Consider the following 22586-nt stretch of genomic DNA (forward strand, 5'->3'; position numbering starts at 1 on the left):
AGTAGTGGAGAGTTCTCAGGAAAACAGGATATCAGAATCCAAGTCAGGAAAAACCAAAGTGTAGGCACTTGTATTTATGAAGCAACTTGGACTGATGAAAAGACTTAATATTACATACACAGTACTCAGGTGTGGTAGTGAAAACAGATGCTATATAGCATCTTCAAAACAAAAATCCAACATACTTAACAGAAATTTGACACTGAGCCAGAGTGTGAAATATTAGGGACAGGCAATGGAAAGTTGGCACGTTTAAGGACAAGATGAAAAGGAGCAGAGAAATATACACAAAGATGGTAAGAAGGGACTAAGAGAGCTTAATGCACAGTTACCAATTGGACAAAGTAAAAAACGGAATGCGTAACATGACATAATTGCTGTGCCATCTTGAATGGTTGTAGGTCTGGAGCTGGTTAGACAGAAAGGGAGCAGTAAGATCAGTGGAAAGATTTGAAACCAAGGATTCTGAACGGGAAAACAATGAATGTCAGTGAACAGAGTGATCAATTAACAGCAGTTGATCCAATTAAGGAGACAAGAGATTTAGTGGAAGTCAAACTTACAGATCGTGTTTTGGCCAAAAAAGCATTAGAAAAGTTGAGGTAGCAAGCAACTAAAGCGTGACTGAGAAGTTCTGTAGATGGGCAGATAAATGACTGATTTCTTTTCCAGATGCCAGTTGAGAAATGAATGTTAGATACCTCTTGGAATGTTAACGTCCAGTGTCAGTTGGGTCCTACATTGCATTACACAATAAATTTGAACTTAAGTACCAAAATGAAGCTAAAACTAGACTGGTGGGATGGAGAAAGGCAAGGAAGAGAAATTCAACACATAGACAAAATAATTCATTTATTTTTCCAGCAAATGCTGACAGTATGCTGCGTGCTTTCATCTCCAGGTTTCAGCAAACTCAGTCCAACACAAGACCAGAGTTCAGGTACATTGGAAGCATTCAATGGAAAAGACAAAAGTCTACCTTTTTGGCTAACCACCTGAAAGCAGAGTGTTGAGAAAAATGGGTCTTTTTCTAGTTGGCAAGATGTAACTAGTGGGGTGCCATAGGGTTCACTCCTCGAGCCTCAACTATTTATAATCCATGATAATGACTTGGATACAGGGATAGAAAGTACAATATCCAAATTTGCAGACACTAAAATAGATGAAAAAGTTCATTGCAATGAAGTAGTAAGAAATTTGCAAGTGGATTTGAAGAAGTTCAGTGAGTGAGCCAAAATGTGGCAGATGAAGTTTAACGTGGGTAAATGTGAAATGATCCATTTTGGTTAGAGGAGTAGAAAAGCAACTGATTATTGAGACGGAGGGATCAGGGTGTTACAGCAGGTAATAAGAAAGGCAAGTGGAATTTTTGGCATTTATTGGTAAAGGAAGAGAGTATAAAAATAGGCAAGTGCAGCTGCAACCATACAAGCCATGAGGCGAGACTGTAACTGGAGCAAAGCCTATGATTTTCATTCCCTTACTTGAGCAGGGATGCAGTTTCATTGGAGACAATTCATGGAAGGTTCATTAGATTGATTTCAAAGATAAAAGGTTCGTGTTATGAAAACAATGATCAATTTAGATTTATACTCTCTGGAAGTTTGAGATAGTTGGGCAATCTACAATGAGAGAATATTGTTTTAGGAGAAGTGGGAAGCAGATTTAAAACAGAAATGAGGAGAAATTACTTCTCTCAAAAGGTCAATAATCTATGGGATTCACTACCCCAGAATGTGGTGGATGCTAGGATGTTGAGTACATTTAAGGAGATAGACAGATTTTTCATCAGTAACATGTCAAAGGGTCATGGAGAGCAGGAGGAAAGTGGAATTGAGGCAGAGATAAGATCAGCCAGTTCTTTCGGTTTTCCAATCTATTTGTTCAGACATCAGAGCACAGGGAAGTAGAATATTTCACACAAATGTAATATGGTGGTACTTTTCAGAGGCTGGGATTGAGAATAGGTCAGAGTAAACCTCATTTTGTCCCCAGTCAGTACTCAAGACATTCTGTTCCAGCACAGACAATTGTTCTGACAACTGTTTATTCCCTTTAAAAAAATTAGAACAGAACAGTACAGCACAGAACAGGCTCTTCAGCTCACTATGTTGTGCCGACCATTGATCCTCATGTAAGGTAAATCTAATGTACGAACCCTCAAATTTCTGTGACCATATGCATGTCCAGCAATCTCTTAAATATCCCCAATGACCTCACTTCCATGCTGCTGCTGGCAACACATTCCATGCTCTCACAACTCTGTGTAAAGAATCCGCCTCTGACATCCCCTCTATACTTTCTGCCAAACAGCTTAAAACTATGAACCCTCGTGTTAACAATTTCTGCCCTGGGAAAAAATCGCTGGCTATCAACTCTATCTATGCCTCTCATTATCTTGTACTCCTCAGTTAGGTCCCCTCTCTTCCTTCTTTTTACAAAAAAGTCTAAGCTCAGTCAACCTCTCTTCGTAAAATAAGCCCTCCATTCCAAGCAGCATCTAGGTAAGCCTCCTCTGAACCCCCTCTTCAAAGCATCCACATCTTTCCTATAATAGGGGTGACCAGAACTGGACACAGTATTCCAAGTGCAATCTAACCAAAGTTTTATAGAGCTGCAACAAGATCTCACGGCTCTTAAACTCAACCCTCCTGTTAATGAAAGCCAAACCACCATATGCTTTCTTAACAACCCTGTCCAATTGGGTGGCAACTTTAAAGGGATCTATGTACATGCACACCAAGATCCCACTGTTCCTCCACACTGCCAAGAATCCTGTCTTTAACCCTGTACTCAACTTTCAAGTTCGACCTTCCAAAATGCATCACTTCGCATTTATCCAGGTTGAACTCCATCTGCCACCTCTCAGACCATCTCTGCATCCTGTCAATGTCATGCTGCAGCCTACAACAGCCCTCTATACGATCAACGACACCTCCAACCTTTGTGTCGTCTGCAAACTTGCTGACCCATCCTTCAATCCCCTCATCCAAGTGATTAATAAAAATTACAAACAGTAGAGGCCCAAGAACAGAGTTCTGTGGAACACCATTCACCACTGACTTCCATGCAGAATACTTTCCTTCCACTACCACTCGGTGTCTTCTGTCGACCAGCCAATTCTGTATCCAGGTAGCTAAATGTCCCTAATCCCATTCCTCCTGACCTTCTGAACGAGCCTATCATGGGGAACATTATCAAATGCCTTGCTGAAGTCCATATACACCACATCCACCACTCGACCATCAACTTGTCTAGTAACATCCTCAAAGAACACAATAAGATTCGAGAGCCATGACCTGCCCCTCACAAAGCCGTGCTGACTGCATTTAAATCAAGCAGATTTCTGATAGTCTGATCTCTTCCAGATGGTCATAAATCCTATCCCTCAGAATCCTTTCTAACACCTTGCAGACAACAGACGTGAGACTGACTGGTCTATAATTGCCGGGGATTTCCCTATTTCCTTTCTTGAAGAGAGGAATTACATTTGTCTCCCTCCAGTCCTCAAGTACGACTCCGGTGGAGAGTGAGGATGCAAAGATCTTCACAAGCGGTGAAGCAATCACATTTCTCACTTCCCAAAGCAGCCGAGGACAAATTTGGTCTGGCCCTGGCGACTTGTCAATCTTAAAGTGTGTAAAAATTTTCAGCACATCAGCTTCCTCAATCTCTATCTGTTCCAGCATGCTTACCTGCTCCTCAATGGTTTCATTCACTTTTCTTTAGTGAAGACAGAAGCAAAAAACTCTTTTAGAGCTTCCCCTACCTCCTCAGGCTCTATACACAAGTTCCCTATGCTATCCCTGATTGGTCCTACTCTTTCTTTGATCATTCTCTTATTCCTGACATATGTATAAAATGCATTTGGATTCTCCCTGCCGAACCTTTTTCGTGCCCCCTCCTGGCTCTCCTCAGACCATTTTTGAGCTCCTTCCTCGCCTGCCTGTAATCCTGTAGAGCTGAGCAAGACCCTTGCTTACTCCACCTTACGTAAGCTGCCTTCTTTCTTTGGACGAGAAGCTCCTCCGCTCTCGTCATCCAAGGTTTCTTAATCTTACCCCTGGCCTGGCTCAAAGCAACACATTTATGTATCACTCGCAACAAATTATGAAGGAATAATAAACTTTGGTTCTCTGATCAAGACTCGCTATCATATTCTCCCATCAGTGCCAACTACAAGGAAAAGCTCACCACAACACATTGCAATAACCCCCATCTCCTAGGTTCACCACTGTTAATTACCTGAACTCAATCCCACTTAGAGCCAAAACTCAGCAGTAAGCCAAGCATTGAACCACGTCAGTTTAATGTCAGTTTTCATCCCTCGACTGGGAATAGATTTCCACCACCGGGAAAGTAAAAAGGGAAACAACACTGCAAACTCACATATCACACCAATTACAGATAAAGACAGAAATGTACAAAAAAAAACAAAAACAGAGTTACCCAAACCCTTACATAAACAAACAGTTTTCAAGCTCGACCCCCCAGGTATTGGAAAAATCACAAATAACTCCATTTTCAATATCCCATCTCCTTGATAGCAGACTTCAGCAAGCATTGTCCTTTCGTCAGTCAACAATTCCCACTTGAGTCCAGTGTTTCACTGGCAGTGTCCTTGTTGAATTCTGGGTCATCCTGTGAACTGGGAGTGTACTCTCTCTCCTTCCTACCGAGTTCCGCAAGATCTGGAGGCATAAATAGACAGAAATCAGTTTCCATGTTGTGTTCGAGGTAACCATGGCCTGCTGGCTGGTAGAATTCATGGCAAGTAAAATACTGCCTACATTAGGTTGCTGGAACACAAGTATAATGCTACACCTGAAAAGGTGCCTGGGCTCTCTGTGTCTAGTTTTATAACCTGCCTTTGGTTCAACATGACAAGGTGCTGCAGAGATGAACTACAGAGCAATTAGGAGCATTGATGCAAAGCTCGGTTGAAAGCTGAAGGTTTCTAAGGGTTGATGCAATGGGTAAAGGGTTGACCGACAATACTACTACCTACTGAAACTAAAATGCTTCAGAAGATTAGAGTTGCAGAGCATGGACATGTTGCCAAAGACCAAAAAAAAAGGTTTCGAATTCAACTACAATGTGAAAGTCAGCAAAGGCTGGTTAGAAGAGACTCTTACAGCTGGGCCTCAGGGGAAATAGATAGACCTTCTTGTAGCATCACTTGGCCAAGACAGGATTTAGAAGAACAACAATCACAGAATTTTTGCAACGCAGAAGACGACCATTTGGCCCATCGTGCCTGCACTAGTTCTTCATAGGAACATCAGCACCTCCAAGAACAGAAGATACAGGAGCAGAATTAGGCTATTCGAGCCATTGTGTCTGCTCTGCCATTTGATCATGGCTGACAGGTTTCACAACCCCATTTTCCTCCTTCTCTCCATAGCCTTTGATCCCCTATTTATGTCTTGAATACACTGAATGACATGACCTCCACGGCCTTCTATGGCAATAAGTTCCACAGAATCACCACCCTCTGGCTAAGAGATTGCTCCTCATCTAAGTTCTAAAAGGCTGTGCCTTCACTCTCAGGCTGTGCCCTTGGGTCCTAGACTCTCCTATTAGTGGAAACATCTTCTCCATATTCACTCTATCCAGGCTCTCAGTATTTTGTAAGTTTCAATGAGGTTCATTCATCCTTCTACACTCCATTGAGCACAGACCCAGAGTCTTCAACCGCTATGGGGCGGCATGATGGCTCAGTGGTTAGCACTGCTGCCTCACAGTGCCAGGGACAGTTTCAATCCCAGCCTTGGGTGATTTTCGGTGTAGAGTTTGCACATCCTCTGCATGGAGAAAGTGAGGACTGCAGATGCTGGAGATCAGAGCTGAAAAATGTGTTGCTGGAAAATCGCAGGAGGTCAGGCAGCATCCAAGGAGCAGGAGAACCGACGTTTTGGGCATAAGCCTGAAGGAGGGCTTATGCCCGAAACATCGATTCTCCTGCTCCTTGGATGCTGCCTGACCTGCTGCACTTTTCCAGCAACACATTTTTCAGCACATTTTCCCTATGTCTACATGGGTTTCCTCTGGGTGCTCCGGTTTCCTTCCACAGTCCAAAGATGTGCAGGTCAGGTGAATTGGCCATGCTAAATTGCCCCTAGTGTTAGGTGCATGAGTCAGAGGGAAATGGCTCTGGGTGGATTACTCTTCGGTGGGTCAGTGTGGACTTGTTGGGCCGAAGGGCCTATTTCCACACTGTTGGGAATCTAATCTAATCACTCATTTGATAAATCCTTCATCTCTGGGATTACTCTTGTAGGTCTCCACTGGACTCCCTTCAACACCAACACACCTTTCCTTAGATAATGGGGTCTAAACCTGCTCACAATATTCCAAATATGGTCTGACCAGAACCTTATACAGCCTTAGCAGTACATCTCTGCTCTTGTATTTTAGCCCTCTTGAAATGGATGCTAACATTGCATTTGCCTTCCTAACTGCCAACTGAACCTGCATGCTAACCTTGAGAATTCTGAACTAGGACTCCCAAGTCCCTTTGTACTTCAGATTTCTGAAGTCTTTCTCGGTTTATAAAATAGTTTATGCCTCTATTCTTCTTACCAAAGTGCATAACCCTACACCTTTTCACATTGTATTCCAGCTGCCACTTCTTCGCCCACTCTCCCAGCTTATCCAAGTTGTTCTGCAGCCCCCCCTGCTTTCTCAACACCTTTCACTGTGCAATTGGCAAATTTAGCAGCAATGTCCTCAGTTCCTTTGTCCAGATCGGTAATGTATAACTGGAACAGTTGTGGTCCCAACACCGACTCCAGCAAACCTCCACTGATCACTAGATGCCATCCTGAAAAAGACCCCTTTATCCCTAGTCTCTGCCTTCTGTTAGTCAGCCAACCCTCTAACCATGGCACTACCTTGCCCCCAACACTGTGGGCTTTTATCTTATTTAACAACCTTCTGTGCAGCACTTGGTCAACGGCCTTCTGGAAATCTAAACAGATCATGTCATTGGCTCTCCCTCTCTAACTTGCTCAACACTTCAAAGAATTCTAATAGATTTGTCAGACGTGATTTCCCCTTGACGAAACTGTGCTGACTCAGCCATATTTTATCATGCAATTGCTGAAAATGTGTTGCTGGAAAAGCGCAGGCCAGGCAGCATCCAAGGAGCAGGAGAATCGATGTTTCGGGCATGAGCCCTTCTTCAGGAATCTGATTCCTGAAGAAGGGCTCATGCCCGAAACATCGATATTCCTGAAGAAGGGCTCATGCCTGAAACCTCGATTCTCCTGCTCCTTGGATGTTGCCTGACCTGCTGCACTTTTCCAGCAACACATTTTCAGCTCTGATCTCCAGCATCTGCAGTCCTCACTTTCTCCTTTATCATGCAATTCCAAAGCACATTGCAAACTCATCAATATTAACGGACTCTAAAAATCTTACCAATGACCAAGGTCAGGCGAACTTCCCTAACATTTCCCATCTCCTGCTTCCTTCCCTTCTTAAACTGGGTGTTACATTAGCCATTTTCCAGTCCTCTGTGATCCTCCCCAACTCCAGTGTTTCTTGAACGATCACCACCAATGCCAACCTCCTACAGTTTCTGCCATACACTTACACATTGTTTCTATCCAAATAGTCATCCAATGGTCTCTTGAATGCCTCGACTGAATCTGCAGCCACCATATTTCCAGACAGTGCATTCCATTACACTTGCTTCGTTTAAGCATCACTTTAAATCAATGCCTTCTTGTTTTTGTTCCTTTCACCAGTGAAACATCCTCCTCCTGCAGAATGATACATTGCTCTGTGCACTGATGTGAGTCATGGGGTATCCTGGGATCTTGCCAATAACAATATAATTCATATCATAATGCATTAGCTTTTCTGTTCCATTTACAATAAGCACAGAATCTGGTGTGTCACCTTAAAACTGTAGTTTCCCATTTTGACATTATTGTGGTGAATTCACATTGTTCTCAAAGATCTTTTCACAATGGGATGCAGAAGATTGTATACACAGCTCTGTTTGTAGCTGCTCCCATTGGATCTGCTGTCATGATATGCCACACTTGTGCCTCTTGCTCCATCCTCAACCATTTACTGGAGCTCGTCTGTAACCTTTCAGTGACATTGTCATCCAACAGTGCTTAGGTTAACTACTCCTTCCGCTCCCCTCTACATTGCTCAGCAGATCTATAGAGCTCGTCATCTCTGATCAATTGGCCACCTATTATATCCATGTCTGTCAAAGATCTGATTACACTAATCCCATTCTCACAGGTCATAGCCCACAACCCTGGAGTCTATGTCAAAGCAAGTTAGTACCTAAATGCTGCTTAAATGTTAAAAGAGTTTTCGACTCAACCACCCTTTTCAGGCAGTGAATTCCAGACTCTCACCACCTCTGCTGAAAAACTTTTCAGCTCTCCTCTCAGCCTTCTGTCACCTACCTTACAATGTATGCTCCCTGGTTAATGACCCCCTTTACTAATGGAAAAGGTGCTATCCTATCCAGCCTACCTGCGTCTCTCAATATTATATGGCTCTGTCAGGCTCCCTCTCAAACTTTGCTGCCCCAAGAAAAACAGCTCCAGCCTATCCAATCTTTCCTCATAGCTCAGGGAGCATCCTGATAAATTGTGCTGCACACTAGTGCAATCACATCCTTCCTATAACATGGTGAACAGAACTGCATCTAGTAACAGTTGTGGTAAACCATTGTTGTAATCCAGTTGCAGAATAACCTCCCTGCTCTTGTATTCTATACCTCGATTAATAAAGGCAAGTATCCCAAATGCCTTCTTGACTACCTTATCTACCTGCCCTGCTACCTTCAAGGATTTTCAGATATGTGCACCAAGGTGCCTTTCCAGTGTCCTACCATTTACCCCTTCTTTACCCAGCTGACCAGTCTGTTAATATCCTCCTGCGATTTTCAGCTTTGGTCCTCTACATTTACTACCCTATCAATTTTCATGCTATCCGTGAACTTCTTGAACACACTACAGGCCGCAGAATTAGGCCATTCAACTCATTGCTTCTGCTCCACCTTTCATATTCCTTATAGTCAAGTCCAAATTTTTGATTTGCACCACAAACAGCACTGAGCCCTGGGGAACCTAGTAGAGACAGGCTGTGTTACAGAAGCATCCTTCTACCATCATACCCTGCTTCCTGTCTCTTGGTCAATTTTGATTTCAATGTGCCAATTGTCTTGGATCCTGTGGGCTCTTATTTTCTTGACCAGAACATGGTCATTAGGGGCCTCATGAAAAACCTTGCCAAACTTCATCCAGATGATATTTTAAAGAAGAATCCCTACAGTGTGGAAACAGGACCTTCGGCCCAACAAGTCCACCCCGACCCACCCAAACCCATTCCCTTACATTCACCCTTAACTAACACATCCCTGAACATGATGGACAACTTAGCATGGCCAATTCACCTAACCTGCACATCTTTGGATTGTGGAAAGAAACCGGAGCACCCGGAGGAAATCCAAGCAGACACAGGGAGAATGTCCAAACTCCACATAGACAGTTGCCCGAGGCTGGAATTGAACCCAGGTCCCTGGCGCTGTGAGGCAGCAGAGCTAACCACTGAGCTACCATGGTGCCCATATACAGGCTTTACTCTCAGCAAAATAGTCAAACATGACATTCCCTTAACAAATCCATGGTGACCATCCCTGATTAATCAGTGTGTTTCCGAATGCAGATAATATCGGTCACTCAGAATTATTTATAATGTCTCCATCACCGGATGAGACAGGCCTGTAATTTCCCGGTCTATCCTTTCTTTTTTAATAACGGAACAACATTAGTAGTTCTCCAGTTTTATGGCACCTCACTTGTGACCAGAGAGGATTTGGAAATTACTGCCCAGACTTCTGCATTCCTCAATAGTCTGACATAAAACTCATCCAGGCCTGCGGACTTATCCACTTTTAAAGGTTGCCAAACTCCATCTCACCCCTACTTCACCCTTCTGTTACTTTAGTCTAGTATTTCACAGTCATCCATCACTACTATCAAGACCAACTCAAAGTATTCGTTGAGGACTGTACCCACATTTTCCAGGTCCACAAATACTAACTCTATGGGGTCTATTATAACCAATGATATTCTCTTGATCTTTATATATTTAAACACTATTCTACACTCAATCTCATCCACACTCTTAGTTTCCTAATTTTAAGTATCCCCCACAACACTTTCAATACTCTTCTGCCATACCGAACCCTTGGTATCTACAATAAACTTCTCTTTTACCTTTATCCCAAATGTTTGTGCTCCTCGATATCCTGGTTCTCCAGCCTTGGTCCCTTTATGGGGAGACATTTGCCCTAAACATTTCTTTTGCCCCCTTTTAATTCTTCCCCTGTTTTAACAGTTTATCTGTAAGTAGCTGCTCCCAGTCCATTTGCTCCAGGTTGTATTTTATCTTAGTAAAAAGTTATCCTTTAATCAGTTTAAAAGCTTTTATTCCAAACCCATCCTTATCCTTTTCCATAACTACCCTAAATTTAACTGAGCTGTGCTCACTATCTCTGAAATGCTCCACTATTGACATGCTTTCCACGCACCTGGGCTCACTTGCAAAATATTAGGTCCAGAACTCTCCCTTTCTTGTTGGGCTTTCTCCATACTGCTGAAAAGCTTCTCATGAATGCAATTTAAGAGCTTTGATCCCTCTTTTCCTGGCACACTAAAATTCTTCCAAGTAATATTTGGGAAGCTAAAATCTCCTCTCACTGCCCTTTTAATATTTCACTTCTCTGAAATGTAATCTTCGAGCTTTTCATGACAATTTTGGACCTACAAGTACACCCAAATAGCATTTCATTTTGTAAACTTACACCCATAAAGGCTCCATTTGTTGATCCTCCAACAAATCATCCCTTCTCACTGCTATAATGGATTCCATGATCAATACAGCAACTCTCACCCCTACCTTCTAGTCCCCTCACTCTCCCTTGAATACCCTATAACCAGGAATGCTGAGCTGCCAAACCTACCCATTTTTCAGCTAAGTTTTGTCATAGGTTCATGATAAAATGTGATTCCAGAGCGGTATTCCATAGTGAGTCTGTTATCACAGTTTGTTAGGATCCATGACTGTGTTGCAATTGAATCAGGAACAGGGAGTCAGATCAGGCTGAGCAGGGATTTGGAAGCCATGAGAACTCTGCAAGCGAGTTCATGTTACATTAATCCACATTAAGTTTCATTGTGTAATTATTTCCAACATCTATGGACTGCCCAATGGTATAAATATTTAATCACTAAATACCTGTAACATCTAACTGGTCTCAATTGTACATCATTCACAGATTATCCAAGGGACAAACTGACATCATGTTAACCATTGCTTGCCATGAGCATCTTTCAGTGAGGGACTTTCTTCTTTTACAAACTGCAACTTTTCCCTTAAACTCAAATCTTTTTATTTATGGCATTTTGACATCCACTGGCTGGATCAGTATTTAGTGGCCAACCAATCTGCCCTTGAGACGGTGATGGACTCACATCTTTGGACTCCGCAGGCTCGATGGTGGAGGGACAACCACAGTGTTGATAAGAAAAAAGTTTCTGTCATTGGATCAAAATCCAATCAAGATATTCTATGATTTTGTATATTGTGCTGTCCTTTCTATTCTAAACAGCAAAGGTTGAGATTTGAAAGTTGTGGTCTAAAAAATGAATACTGGTGTCTCGTTCTGTGATGGTAACCCAGTTTGAAGCACCTTGTTATCCATCCTTTTTGAACTTTCTGAAGACCCAGATTATCTCCCAATCCTTTTTTCTCTCAGTAATTTTAGCTCCATAATGGTCACAGAATAGGTTTTAACCCATAGTATAATCTTTGTTTCAATGCATCAATAACTTTAAGATCAAGTATCCAAACCTAACACAATGTCCAAGGTTAGTGGTCTATAAACGATGTTTGTTACACCTGGCATGAATGGGCTCCACATGTCTCTTAAGACTTTGTTTAATGTTTGAGATCAAGTTAAGATTTTTGGAAGCAACTAAACAGAATCCCAAATCTTGCTCCACCTTTAATGATCACTTTAGCATGCATGCATATCTCTCACATTGTCCTTTGAGCCCTACTCCGTCATCATGCAAGACTTAACAGCAGTCTAGGTTTGTTCAATATATCATTTCAGTTGCATGACACGCAATCTTTTGCTATAAATTCTGTGTCTTATGGTCCTGCTCCACAGTTTCCTAATGAAGGAGCAGTGCTCCGAAAGCTTGTACTTCCAAACCTGTTGGACAATAACCTGGCATTGTGTGATGATTTTTAACTTTGTCCATCCCAGTCCAACACAGACTCCTCCACATCAGTATTCCTTGAAGGAACAATCCCAGCTTTTCCAGTTTCCTCAGCATGGCATCATTCTGGGAAATCTCCACTATACCCTCGCCAATAGAGAATAATAGTTTTTAGTTGTCAACAAGTAACTCAGTGGACTAAAAGGTGAAGGTATACACAGTTATTTGCATCTGATAGTACTTACAATGCATTATAGCACACTTGATCTTTTGGAATCCATTTTCTTTGTCCTGCCTGACATCAATACCAAACATAAAGCGAAGCTCCTGGGGGTAATCCTTCCGTTCCAGTTGTTTGCGGACAGGAATAATCCGTCCATTAGCCATTGGTGATTCAGACAGTGCCTGTTGCATCTGGTACCTGCACCATGGGTCCTTAAGAAAGCTGGGTGTGATGACCAACACCCAGCAATGACTCTCCCTGACAGCTTGGCAAAGTTCAGTGCAGACAGCACCCCCTGGAGTTGCGTCCCTGAACTGCAGGAAGCAGCGCAGACTGTGAGGATGCAATTCGAAGAAAGATACGAGGTCCTGTACGTACATTATATCATCCTCAGTGTGACAGACACACACGTCGTACTCTTTACTCCATCGGGCACTGCTGTCAAGTTTCCATGATGACAAGGTGGTTGTGGGCAGTGAGGTGCTGCAGGATCTTCGATCTCCACAGGAACTTTTTGTCCTGTCACTCGTCTGTGGGCTGGAACATGGATTCAACCTGGAGTTCGGACTTGAGTTTCTGTTCCTCTTAAAGTCTACGAGCCATCTGAAGAAGCCTGTGAAGTTTTTTTTAAAGAAACAAGACAATAAAATTAGTTAGTGATTTTCTTTTTTTCTCTCTATGTTTGCTCATCTCCCCATTCCTCAAATTACAGATTCTGGCAGGGCCAGAATTCCTTGCCTCCCAGTCTCACCAAGTAGCCAATCAGACAAGAGCTTGGACAGAGACCAAGTAATGGCCATTCAACACAGAAGCTGCACATTGGGTCTGATCAGATTCACAGCTTCCGTACATGTATACACAAATGTTTGGAATCCAAGATTGCTGGAGAATTCTGGCTGAATTTGCCACTTGCCTTCTCAAAAAGTACCAAGAGAAATTGTACAACAGTTATCCGATAGCAGCTGGCTCCACATACGCAAGTTCATTTTTCTCAATTTGCAAATCAGTTCAGGTGGCACAGCAGCCTACATTGCTTGATAAACCATTTGTTTCAATTATTTTCCTGCATAGCCTTCCACTTATCCTGCTTAAAGAGGGGCCAGACTGAAGCTCAGTGCTAGCACTTCCCAAATCAGAAGGTTGATGCTTTAAGACCATCTCCAGAACATTAGTCCAAAATCCAGGTTAACAGTCCTGTATAGTATTGAGGGAGTGCTGCACTGTTTGCAGTATTGTTTTTCAGGTGAAACACATGGGCTACTCAGTCTGATGGACATACAGCGTTATAACTTAAATGGCTACACGTACCTTGGAATATCTTAAAACTGAAAGGCACAAGTTTTTTTTGTTTGTAACTGTCCTGAGGCCAGCAACTTGCTGCAAAGATTCAGATTGGGATCCAACCACCTGGTAAGGAAAGATCGCGAAGGTCTTCCTGCCAAAGTATAACAAGGGTCCAATCTGTTCCCAGATCCCCTCTGCCTCAAAATGAGTGTAAATAGTTTCCTGCAAATGGAGTAGAAAATGTCTGTTTTGCAACAGCTGGGAAACCCTGAGGAAGTCAACTTCTAATGTATTGTTTCAGTTTTCTCTATAAAGACTGTACAGAACTGTTTTAGGTCCTCTTGCATGCAACTCCTATCCTAAAGGTTGATGTGTAACTCAGCCCACCCTCAGCATTGTTGGGTTCCAATGGATAGTTCAATCTATTTGCATATTTTACCAAGATTCACTTACGAGCCATCTGGTGATGACTGGAGCACTCTGCCATGACATTAAAATGCAGCAGCCAGTTTAATCCTCAAGGCAGGCTGGGACATTTCCTGTGTTTGATGCCTTAGTTCTGATCAGAAGATCCATTCTCCAAACATGGTCATGTCTGTAATGAAGAACCACAGAAGCTTTGACTACAAGATTATTGACTGACAATTTCACACCAGTCCTCTTGTTTTCAGGCTGATTTCCACTGGACATAAGTCCAGAGTGCAAAACTAGCTTAAAATTTGATGCTAACACATCAAGAGGCTTCAGGAGTGCTAGATGGGAGAAAGAACATCTTCGACATTGTGTGAGGATATTGATGCGATAGAATATAGAGCACTTTATTAGGTACCAAAGGAGAGCTGTACTAACGCTGGGATTCTTTGATGTGATCAGTACAATGGGAAATTCACAACAGATCAAATCGCTGTTTTGTGTCCTAGAAGCATTTGATGGAACAGTTAAGCAGATTTACACCATACCATGGCACGGTTGCACAGTGGTTAGCACTGCTGCCTCACAGCGCCTCAGGCGACACATCCTCCCCATGTCTGCGTGGGTTTCCTCCAGGTGCTCCGGTTTCCTCCCACAATCCAAAAATGTGCAGGTTAGGTGAACTGGCCATGCTAAATTGCCCGTACTGTTAGGTGAAGGGGCAAATCTAGGGGAACGGGTCTGGGTGGGTTGCGCTTCGGCGGGTCGGTGTGGACATGTTGGGCCGAAGGGCCTGTTTCCACACTAAGTAATCTAATCTAATATCTAATCCCATGCTGGACCTGCCCTGGGAGCATAGCCCTCCCATCAACTGCAGTATTTTGAATACTACAGGGGCACAAATGGATACTATCAAGCCATAAGTAAGTATCCACGTTCAGTCATTTGATGTTCAAGAAACCGAAGGAGATGTACCAACAAGATGCTGACCTGCAGCTGTAATGAAATCCATTGAATTGGCCCAAATAACCAACAATTTTGGGAATGCTTGATCTGGACACCTAAAGCACTGGAGTCTCATTTTTGCATAAGGGAAATTTTGTGGTAAGGGAAACTTAGCAACCCTCCAGAAAAGCTCATCGTGAATAACTGCTCAGTAACTAATTATAACTCTCAGCTACCCAACAAGCAGCTGACAAAGAGGCATCTGTTTCTCAACTGTGCTGAGTCACCGTCTTGGACAAGAAGAGTTTCTCAGTTATTGAAATCCTTATAATTTTTGACATCTATTAATTGTTCCTTACGTATCTCTGCTTTGAGGATAAAAATCTCATCTTATTCAGTCTTTCCAAGTCACTGAAATACCTCAGCTATAAACATCAAATCGTCCAATGCAAAAGCAAACTCAGTCAGCACTGGCTCTTCTATCCAATTGTTCTACACATTTTTCTATTGCCTTTTACACAGCCCATACTGTACTGAGTGGTTCAGAACAGGGAGCTATCCACTTCCTGTTGGTATAAGATAATCTCTATTCCAATTTTATAGCTGTATAACGTGAAGGTTGCATGCACAGTGGGCAATATCCCTGCCTTTGAGCCAGAGGCTCTGAGTTCAAGTCACAGGTCACGACCTGCTGGCCAATTAAATAGATTTTATCAAGTATCCAAGCTGGTGAACATCAATCTGCAAATCCTTTGAACACCCACCAGAAACAGGTGGTGAGAGAGGATTGATCCCTGGTCGGTTGAGTCACAAAATAATTACTGTCTGTACCATCACTATGCCTAGCTCCAGTCTACTTGGAAAGGTGCATGTTCCCACAATATCTGACTCCCTGAGTGAGCCACCAGAGCTTTCTGATGCATCATAGACAAATATGTTGGGCAGCAAGAGCTGTCAAAACTTTGCGTGGCTCTGACAACAGCCCCTAGATGCCGCACTCTGACAACTTTTCTTTTAAACTCATTCATGGGATGACAGCGTCACTGGATAACTAGCATTTATTGCCCATATCGGCAGGCAGTTAAGAGTCAATGACATCGCTGTGGGTGTGGAGTCACATGTAGGCCAGATCAGGTAAGGACAGCAGTTTCCTTCCCTAAAGTACATTACGGAACCATGGGTTTTTCCAACAATCGACAATGGATTCCTGGTCATCACAGGCTCCTGATTCCAGATCTTCATTGAAGACAAATTCGCTGTGGCAGGATTTGAACCCGGGTCCCCAGAACATTACCTGGGTCCAGTGATTATACCACTAGGCCATTGCCTCCCCTCTTATTGTCCTGCCCTCAGTACTTTCTACAATGGCAGGAAAGGAATGACAATTTCTGTACTAGACTTAGCTTAGTGTGCGGTCTGAAGCTACAACCAATACACTGACTGAAGCCAGACCTCAAAAACCTTCAGCAGTGCTACTGCACGAGTCTAACCCTGTGTGTTAAGGTCACAGAAGTCCTTGTGTTTCAGAATAGAGGCAAAATTAAGACACCAGACTCTATTCCTGCACTGTTCTTGCAGAACTTCTCAAACAAAAAGTACTAGGTCCTCATCACCATAACTCATCATTCACACCACATTTTAAATTCAAAACTTTCAGATTTACCTGATATTCTTGTTCCCACTCTTTCAACCTTAGCTTCAACTAGTGCCTTTCACTGAACAGTTCGACTTGGATATTTTAGTCAAGTTAAGAAGTCAGGAGGCTAAAATAGCTCCAATCGATTGAGAATGAGCACAAAGTAGTTTTAACTTTTGCAGAAGTGAATGTTCAGTGACCTCCTCTTTTTGAATGTCACAATCAAATATGTGCCTATGTGCAAGGGTAAATAAAGGAGCTCCACTGGCCTGGAACGTGACAAATCTTGCTGATTAACTTCATGTGTGCTGTGTAGTAAAAGTACACTCTCAGCTGCTCAGCACATCCTTCCTGCTTACTCACACCTACCAATGGTTTTGGCAAGTACTGAAAACGAATCAAAGTTCTATTTGGCACCAGCAGCTGCCACTACTTACCAAAGAGAAACACTGATCAAAATACTGACTGGGGCAGAGATCCTGCAATAAAGCAGGTAAGATCATCTGAGGGGATTCCCCAAAATATTTTGTCCTGTTGGCTCCTAGTTTCTTGACTTATCTTTTACACTCAGGAGATAACGTGGTAGATGATGGAAGGAAACATTTAATCATGAGATTTATTGACCTTTCAGACATGCCAGTTTCGCAAGTCTGTGTAGTTCAGCTTATAACAGCGGAGTGGCATTTCAAGTGATCTCAGATCTGTTTGATCGTCAGCTGCATGACAGAGGACACATGTTACAGTCCCCATGGGCTGGCAATGTAGGACACCCCATCCGAGACTTGCTGCCTGATCCAGATAAGATAGGGATAATTGACAGAGGATCTAATCGATGCAGAGGCTTTGCAACTTAGTACCTGCAGCTGAGCCACGGATCTGCCTGTAACGTTGAGTACTACTGCATAGAGACAGGCCCCATCAACATCCCTTTACCCTAACCATTCCCTATTTTTTAATACACTTATTTTTTAAGCTTTTAAGGTTCTTTGGAAAGCAGAATAAAATTTTCAAATTTAAAGAGGGTATGGATTTTCTAGGTTTATGGAACCACAATATTACTACACTCATTGCTATGTTGTTTAAACCATTGTATTTCATTATTATTCATGCTCATCGCAACATCTGACTTTAGTAGATCATGTTGATTCTGCTAAACCCGAGTCATCTCTTGGGGGGCTCGCGTGTCGAAACATTGTCAGAATGTCCCAAGGTTTCAGTAAAACCCAGTGTGATATTTCATTGCAGATCCCACTATCAAAAGTGCTAACTTTCGGATGAGGCCCTGTCTGTCTATTCAGATGGATTTTAAAAGATCCTGTGGCTCAACTGGAAGAGAGTGAAGAGTGCTTCCTCAATCAGTCCAACCAAAATCAAATGAACTGGCCATGTATCTACCTCTTTCACCGATTCTGGGACCTTATTGTGCCCAAGTTGCTGCCATTTTGCCAACAAAACTTAATTGACTCATGAGACAAATTGTCCCATGGTTGTAAAAGGCTCTCTATGCAAACAGAAGTCTAATTTTCTTTCTTGGAAACAGTCACCCATTTAACATTCGATCCTTTGGGTCTTGTGATAGTGTCTGACCAGAAAATGGCTGGGAGATAGCTTATTGTGGGTGACCTGTCACAGCTTCATGTATAACAAGTGGACCGTGCAGTTATTTCAATCATAGCAAGCAGTTGAGGTCACTTACTGTAAGCGACCACTTAATAAAGCTGCCAGCAAGAAACAGAAAAGATTTAGAAGGATGTTGCTAGGGTTGGAGGATTTGAGCTATAGGGAGAGATTGAATACGCTGGGGCTGTTTTCCTTGGAGTGTCGGAGGCTGAGGGGTGACATTATAGAGGTTTATAAAATCATGAGAGGCATGGATAGGATAAATAGACAAGTCTCTTTCCTGGGGTAGGGGAGTCTAGAACTAGAGGGCATAGGTTTAGGGCAAGAGGGGAAAGATATAAAAGGACCTAAGGGACAACGTTTTCACGCAGAGGGTATGTGTGTATGGAATGAGCTGCCAGAGGAAGTGGTGGAGTCTAGTACAATTGCAACATTTAAAAGGTATCAGGATGGGTATATGAATAGAATGGGTTTGGAGGGAAATGGGCCGGATGTTGGCAGGTGGCATTAGATTGGGTTGGGATATCTGGTCGGCATGGACGGGTTGGACCGAAGGGTCTGTTTCCGTGCTACACATCGCTATGACTCTAATTAAATATTCGGCATAAATAGTTTCGGAATAAAAACAAGCAAAATAAAAAATAGGAAGAAATATTCAAAAGCTAAATATTGAAGTGCTCTGGCTGTGTCTGCATTTTCCCTTCGGCTTCATATGGATTCAAGTGAGACCACAGCAGAGAGAGAAATGAAATTGCATAATATAAAAACGGCAGTGTCCCTGCCTCTGGGCCAGTACTTAAGTCCCACCTGCTCCAGGAGGTGATTTTTATGTCTCTGAACATGTTGATTGAAATGAAAATTTAAAAAAAGGAAATAGGATTAATTTTAGTGGTTATTATTAGTCACCTCGGTCAAACAGAAGTTCATACTCCATTTCTGAGAATGAAACATCCAATTTAAAAATTCATTCACCAGCTGGGCTAGCATTTATTATCCATCCCTAAGTGCCCCAAAGGGCAGTTAAGAGTCAACAACATTGCTGCAGGTTTGGAGTCACACATAGGCCAGACTAGGTAAGGATGGCAGTATGGAAGAAAGTGAGGACTGCAGATGGTAGCGATCAGAGTCAAGAGTGTGGTGTTGGAAAAGCACAGCAGGTCAGGCAGCATCCGAGGAGCAGGAGAATTGACGTTTTGAGCACAAGTTCTTCCGAGCAGAAAGACGGCAGTTTCCCTCGAGCAGTTGAATTAGCAGGACAATAGTGAACAGGTGTTTTTTTACTTCTTGACAATTGGCAAGAGATCCCATGATCACCATTAGATTCTGAATTCCAGATTTCCATTGAATTGAAATTCCACCACCTGCCATGGCAAGATTCAAACCTGGCTCTCTGGATTAACAGTTGAAGAGTGTGGTGCTGGAAAAGCATAGCTCATTATGACATCGCCCGAATGACTGTGGTTTGCCCGCACTGATTTAGAGATGCTGTGTCGATGGTAGTCATGATTTGGAGATGCTGGCTTTCAGGACAACACCATTCAATGTTGTCATGGTAGAAGCTGCAAGACGTGTCAGACTGTCAACATGGATTACACATGAGGACATATCCCACCGTGCATGTGACAGGTACTCATGTGCCTCTGCCAACGTTGTCTATCTCATACGCTGCAGGCAAAGATGCCCTGAGGCATGGTACATTGGCGAGACCAAGCAGAGGCTATGGCAACGGATCAACAGACAGGAGTGTTCCCTCCCAGTCGGAGAACACTTCAGCTGTCTGGGACTTCGGACCGTTGGGTGACCGTCTTCCAAGGTGGACTTTGGGACAGGCAACAATGAAAAGTGGCCAAGACGCTGCCAGCTGAAAATGTGTTGCTGGTTAAAGCACAGCAGGTTAGGTAGCATCCAAGGAACAGGAAATTCGACGTTTCGGGCATAAGCCCTTCATCAGGAGGCTGCCAGCCAAGTTCAGTACCCATGGGGGTGGCCTCAAACAGGATCTTGGGTTCATGTCACACTACAGGCAACCCCACTACACTACACAAATACAGACACTCATACAGATCCTCTCTCATTCGCTCACACATACACTCCCACACTCACCCCTTTACACTCTCACTCACAGACATTCATAACGCCCCCCCCCAATCACAGTGTAAACATTTGCTGTAAATTCTGTCTTACAATCTTATACTACACAACCACCTGATGAAAGGTTAGCACTCAAAGTTAGTGCTTCCAAACAAACCTGTTGATTATAGCCTGGTATTGTGAGATTTTTAACTCTTCCAGCACCACTCTTCAACTCTGATCTCCAGGATTAACAGTCCTGTGATAATACCACTAGACTATCATTAAACCTTAAAAATTGGAATAACTGAAATCTTCTGAATATGTAACATCCAATGCAGCAACTGGGTCATGAACCATTATGTAATGGTGACTAAGATTAGGTATGTAAAAATAAGCTGAAAATAGGAAGTTAGTTATAAAAAGCTGTTGCAGACATCACGCGTCTGACTGGTGCTTTGACAGGACGGAGCCTCACGGTAAGTCTGAATGTTAGCTTGTTCACAGCTCAGCTACAACAGTGGTCAGGTGAACAACGTTATCTGGTGCTGGACACACCTCTGTAGAAGAGGAAATCTCAGGCACGATCACTGCCCGAGTCAGAGACAGTGTTGGAAACCCCCCCAAGACACTCCATTTCACCTTTGAAAGAAAAGTTTGCTCCGTTTGTCCCACAGCACAAGTTTAACACATTTAAAGCCTAGGGCAAAAACATTTGGCCCAATCTTCATCCGGAATGTACGGCTTGCTGATTTGATTCCGGAATGAATTACAAACAAAGTGAAACAGAGCCGGAGGGGAGGGGAAGAGACAGCCACCCGGTACAGATCGGCCTCAGGGAGGTGGGGGAGCGGGGGTGGGCTTTCAGACCGAGCCCCAGAGACTGCGGTGCAGTGTTGGGAGTCGCGACTCTCGCCAAGCGACCCGTACCTCACCTGGACCCCGCTCAGGCTGGGAAATGGCCACGAAGTTATTTCACAACTTGGTGACGGGTGTGGTACAGCCCGTCAACACTGACCAGGGGTGGGGTGGGGTGGGGTGGGGTGGGGGAAGAAAGTTACAACAACTTAAAGGTAATCTCATCAACAACGCCAGCGTTGTGTGCTTATTTCATTCGCAGCTGTGCCGAACCGAACTGCTTTTAAAGGTGAATATGAATAAAGTAAATGCTTGAAATAAAAAGAAACAAACTCACCTCAAAAAAAGATCGCGAACCCCTCCCACGCCCAATCTATGCTGCTTTACCTGCTCCATGCGAATTCCTTTAATCTCAGGCCAACCTGAAAGCAGGAAGATGTGCCGCTGAGATACGTTCAATACAAACTGCGTCAAAGACTTTCCTCAACCAATGAATTTCTTCTGAAATGCTCACGTTAGAGAGAAGCTGTTCAACTAATTGCTGTGCGCGTCTGGTGGTTACACAGGATAGAATCCCGGCTGTGATTTACACACTTGTTAAAAACAATCATAAACAATAGAACCCTGGGTGCAGAAGGCGGCCATTCGGCCCGTTGAGTCCACGCCGACCCCAAACAGCATTTCACCCAGACCCACTCCCCTACCATAGCCCAGTAACCCTGAGTTTCCCATGGCGATTCCACCTAGCCTGCACATCCTCTGCACTATGGGCAAATTCCCATGGCCAATCTATCTCACCTGCACAATTTTGGGTTGTGGGAGGAAACCGGAGCACCCAGAGGAAACCCACACAGAGATGGGGAGAATGTACATGTTACACACTGAGGGTGGCATCAAATCTAGATCTCTGGCAATGTGAATCAGCAGTGGCTAACCACTGAGCTATTGTGCCACCCTAGGGCAGAGAATGCAGGCTTACAAAGAGTATGCCAGTATTATAGGGCAGCTATTTGGATAATGATATTCAGAGTGGAACAGAGTAGAGTCATAGAGATGTACAGCACGGAAACAGACCCTTCAGTCCATGTCGACCAGATATCCGAACCCAATCTAATCCCGATTTGGAGATGCTGATGTTGGACTGCAGTGTACAAAGTTAAACATCTCACAACATCAGGTTACAGCCCAACAGGTTTAATTGGAAGCACTAGCTTTTGGAGTGCTGCTCCTTCATCAGTTGGTCATCACATTCACCTGAAGGAGCAGGTGGTTGTGA

At 43.4% G+C, this 22586-nt stretch overlaps 1 protein-coding gene across 1 annotated transcript; it reads right to left on the reverse strand.

The window, feature by feature from the left end:
- Positions 1-865: 865 nt before the first annotated feature.
- On the reverse strand, positions 866-21744 carry tirap (toll-interleukin 1 receptor (TIR) domain containing adaptor protein). The gene is made up of 4 exons (XM_060847080.1): positions 21648-21744; positions 14224-14365; positions 12509-13099; positions 866-4691 (listed from the first exon to the last, which is right to left on the reverse strand). Exons 2-4 carry the CDS (start codon positions 14255-14257, stop codon positions 4579-4581), a joined length of 738 nt encoding a protein of 245 aa, XP_060703063.1. The 5' UTR covers positions 14258-14365; positions 21648-21744; the 3' UTR covers positions 866-4578.
- Positions 21745-22586: the final 842 nt, after the last annotated feature.

Source organism: Hemiscyllium ocellatum, chromosome 29 (assembly GCF_020745735.1).
Source record: "Hemiscyllium ocellatum isolate sHemOce1 chromosome 29, sHemOce1.pat.X.cur, whole genome shotgun sequence".
Taxonomy (NCBI): Eukaryota; Metazoa; Chordata; class Chondrichthyes; order Orectolobiformes; family Hemiscylliidae; genus Hemiscyllium; species Hemiscyllium ocellatum.

Excerpts from the sequence above, each read along its gene's own strand:
- tirap (XM_060847080.1), bottom strand. The coding sequence starts at position 14,257 with ATGGCAGAGTGCTCCAGTCATCACCAGATGGCTC. Across the intron at positions 13,100-14,223 it reads CAGTCATCACCAGATGGCTC|GCTTCTTCAGATGGCTCGTA; the intron begins GTAAGTGAATCT and ends AAAACTTCACAG. Across the intron at positions 4,692-12,508 it reads CAAGTGTGCTATAATGCATT|ATCTTGCGGAACTCGGTAGG; the intron begins GTAAGTACTATC and ends TTATGCCTCCAG.